This window comes from Haliaeetus leucocephalus, unplaced genomic scaffold, assembly GCF_000737465.1.
Source record: "Haliaeetus leucocephalus isolate CR32 unplaced genomic scaffold, Haliaeetus_leucocephalus-4.0 Scaffold120, whole genome shotgun sequence".
Lineage (NCBI taxonomy): Eukaryota > Metazoa > Chordata > Aves > Accipitriformes > Accipitridae > Haliaeetus > Haliaeetus leucocephalus.
Window position 1 is genome coordinate 938,773 of NW_010972556.1, and position 2,342 is coordinate 941,114.

At 40.4% G+C, this 2,342-nt stretch overlaps 2 protein-coding genes across 3 annotated transcripts in view; both read left to right on the top strand.

Moving 5' to 3' along the window:
* Positions 1-574, top strand: part of LOC104843086 (chromosome unknown open reading frame, human C5orf34) — a 13,831-nt gene extending 13,257 nt beyond the window's left edge. The window contains exon 11 of the mRNA XM_010585828.1: positions 457-574. Coding sequence (XP_010584130.1) covers positions 457-574 — 118 coding nt within the window. The remainder of the gene's footprint in view (positions 1-456) is intronic.
* Positions 575-2,249: 1,675 nt separating this feature from the next.
* The window catches only part of LOC104843065 (chromosome unknown open reading frame, human C5orf28), an 18,997-nt gene continuing 18,904 nt past the window's right edge, over positions 2,250-2,342 (top strand). The window contains exon 1 of one of the 2 annotated variants that reach the window (XM_010585766.1): positions 2,250-2,314. The gene's annotated coding sequence lies outside the window, so the exon portion shown is untranslated. The remainder of the gene's footprint in view (positions 2,315-2,342) is intronic. The other variant, XM_010585767.1, reaches the window with a different exon arrangement.

The following is a 2,342-nucleotide window of genomic DNA, read 5'->3' on the forward strand; positions in this document are numbered from 1 at the left end:
ACTTGGGACTGCTAAGTGACACTTGTATCTCTTGCTAATATATTTGTCCTTTCTAATACATGCTACTGACCAAAGGTCTACTGACATCATATAGAAACATATTCAGGTATTAAAAATGTGTTAATTGAAATCAATTACATTTGCACTTGTTATTCAAGTTATAGCAGATTAAGTAGCTGATGAAATGAAAATTATGTCTATATTTATACATACATACAGCAAAGAGACTATTCTTAGAGCAGAGCCCTGATTTTTGGAAACACAAATGATTGACAAATGGCAGCCATTGACTAGTGGTATGAAAGACAAAAATTAAGCATTTCTTTCACTTCGATTTTGCTCATCTAATTTTCAGTATTGCTGGAAACTATTAAAAATTAAAAATTGAAGTAGAAAATACATTTGAGAACCTTTTATAATACTAAATCGTTTAATAATCTTTATTTTCTTGGACAGGTCTGCTGATGTTGAGCTTGAAAAAATACAGAGATTTAACTGTATCCTTTTGAAAGCTGTAAAGATTTTTCACTTTTATATTCTGTTGTTCATCTGCATATTCAAATCTGCATTTTAGATCATGAAAGGCTCTCTATCCTGCTCTCACCTTCTTCTACTGTCTTACCTACTTCTTAAAATTACCTTTTTAAGCCATTTTTTGTTTTCTTATTTATCATTTTTGTTTTATCATTTATCTTGTTCAACTTCTGCATCACAGCACCAGAAACAAAACCAGTGGCAGAGTACAAAAGTAAAATAAAAAAATCACCAAAAAAAGGAAGCCCTTTAATGGGTATTGCATGCTCATCTGCTGATCTGTTCTTGAAAGAGGGATGATGCAGTTGCTTTTGGGCTTATTGTTGCAGTACAATACCTTTCTGTTTATTGACTACCTCAGTATTGTTCCATTGGGTTCAGCCAGCTCAAAAAACTATGCTGCGCTGCATGTGCTTCAAGCCACTCTGTAATTGTCTTTAAGCCAATGTTCAGTTTTATTAGCATGAAAAGTGCATGCTATTGAACTGTGCAGTGTGACATCAGATAGCTTACTTTTTAAAGTTAACTTTTGGATAAATTGAAGTCTTAGTTAAAGACATTTTCTATAAATGTTGTAGCCATTTTAAGTAATAGTCTTTTATTTTTTTGCTTTATGTAATTACCAGCCTATGAAATGTGAGACTTTGCAGTGCAGAATGATGAATACAAATGTAGAGAAGTATTTTTCTCATTAGGAGAAAGAGTTTGATATTTTTTCCTTAACAAAACAACACTAGTTTTATTGGATAATAGCAATGTTCTGGAAAGGTCATCTGCTGCAAAAAACAATCCACCTGGTATTGCTGTCAGAAAAACAGAAAAAGGGAGTGAGCCAGAAGAAATCAGTGAAGGGGGCGTCTTGGAGGCTTTGGAAAAAACTTCTAAAGTAATTCGGGATATTGAATCTCTGCTTGCAGCTTCTGGGAGGTGAAGCCTCTTAGCATGTGAAGACCTGTGCTCCTCCATACCTTCACAGGAGCTGTCCCAGCTATGTCTGAGGAGGCTTAGAGGTGCGAGAGGAATGAAGGCTGAAGGCAGAGTGATAAGGTGCCATTGTTAACACCTCAGCAGATCAACAAAGTCTCTCAGTTGCTATTATAATACCAGAGTTTTGTGTATTGTGGATAGGCAAAAAGAACAGGTGAAATAATAGAGCACAGCTGTGTAAATACATCAGGGCTGACCTGACAGTGCTGCTTTTAAATGTGTGGATGTCTGTTTGAATCGTTTAATTTTACAGAGGATTGCGCAAGCATCTTAGTTACCTGCTCAAGCGACGAGGGTAGGGATAAGCAGTTTTTAACTGTAAAAATGTGCTTCTATTCAGAAGCTTACACCAAGTAGTCCAGTACTGAATAAAAAGTTTCGCAAACACTTTCTACTCTACTGTTTTGCAGTAAATAAATATTTATTTAAAGCGTCTTCAGCCCCTTCCGTCACTTGGTGGCGCACCGTATCTTTAGTGATAAAATGCCAGCCTCTTCCCGTTGGGTTCTCTTCCAGCGCTTTATTTAATCATGTTGTGACTCCCCCAGCCCTGTTCCTAACATCGCTAGAATCGTTCCTCCCTCAGAACCAAGCCCCGCTCCCATCGCCCCGCCAGGCGAGGAGAGGAGGAGACAGGCCGCTCCCTCAGCCGCGGCGGGCGGCCCGCCGTCCCAGCGTGCTCCGCGGCCACGCATGCTTCGTAGGCCGCGTCGACGGGCTTCGGGGTGGGGGGTGGTTGCCGCGCTTCACTTCTATGGGGCGAAGGGGGCGGCTGGCGGCGGCCGCACTTCAGGTGGGCGCGGAGGGCGGCGGGGCGGGCT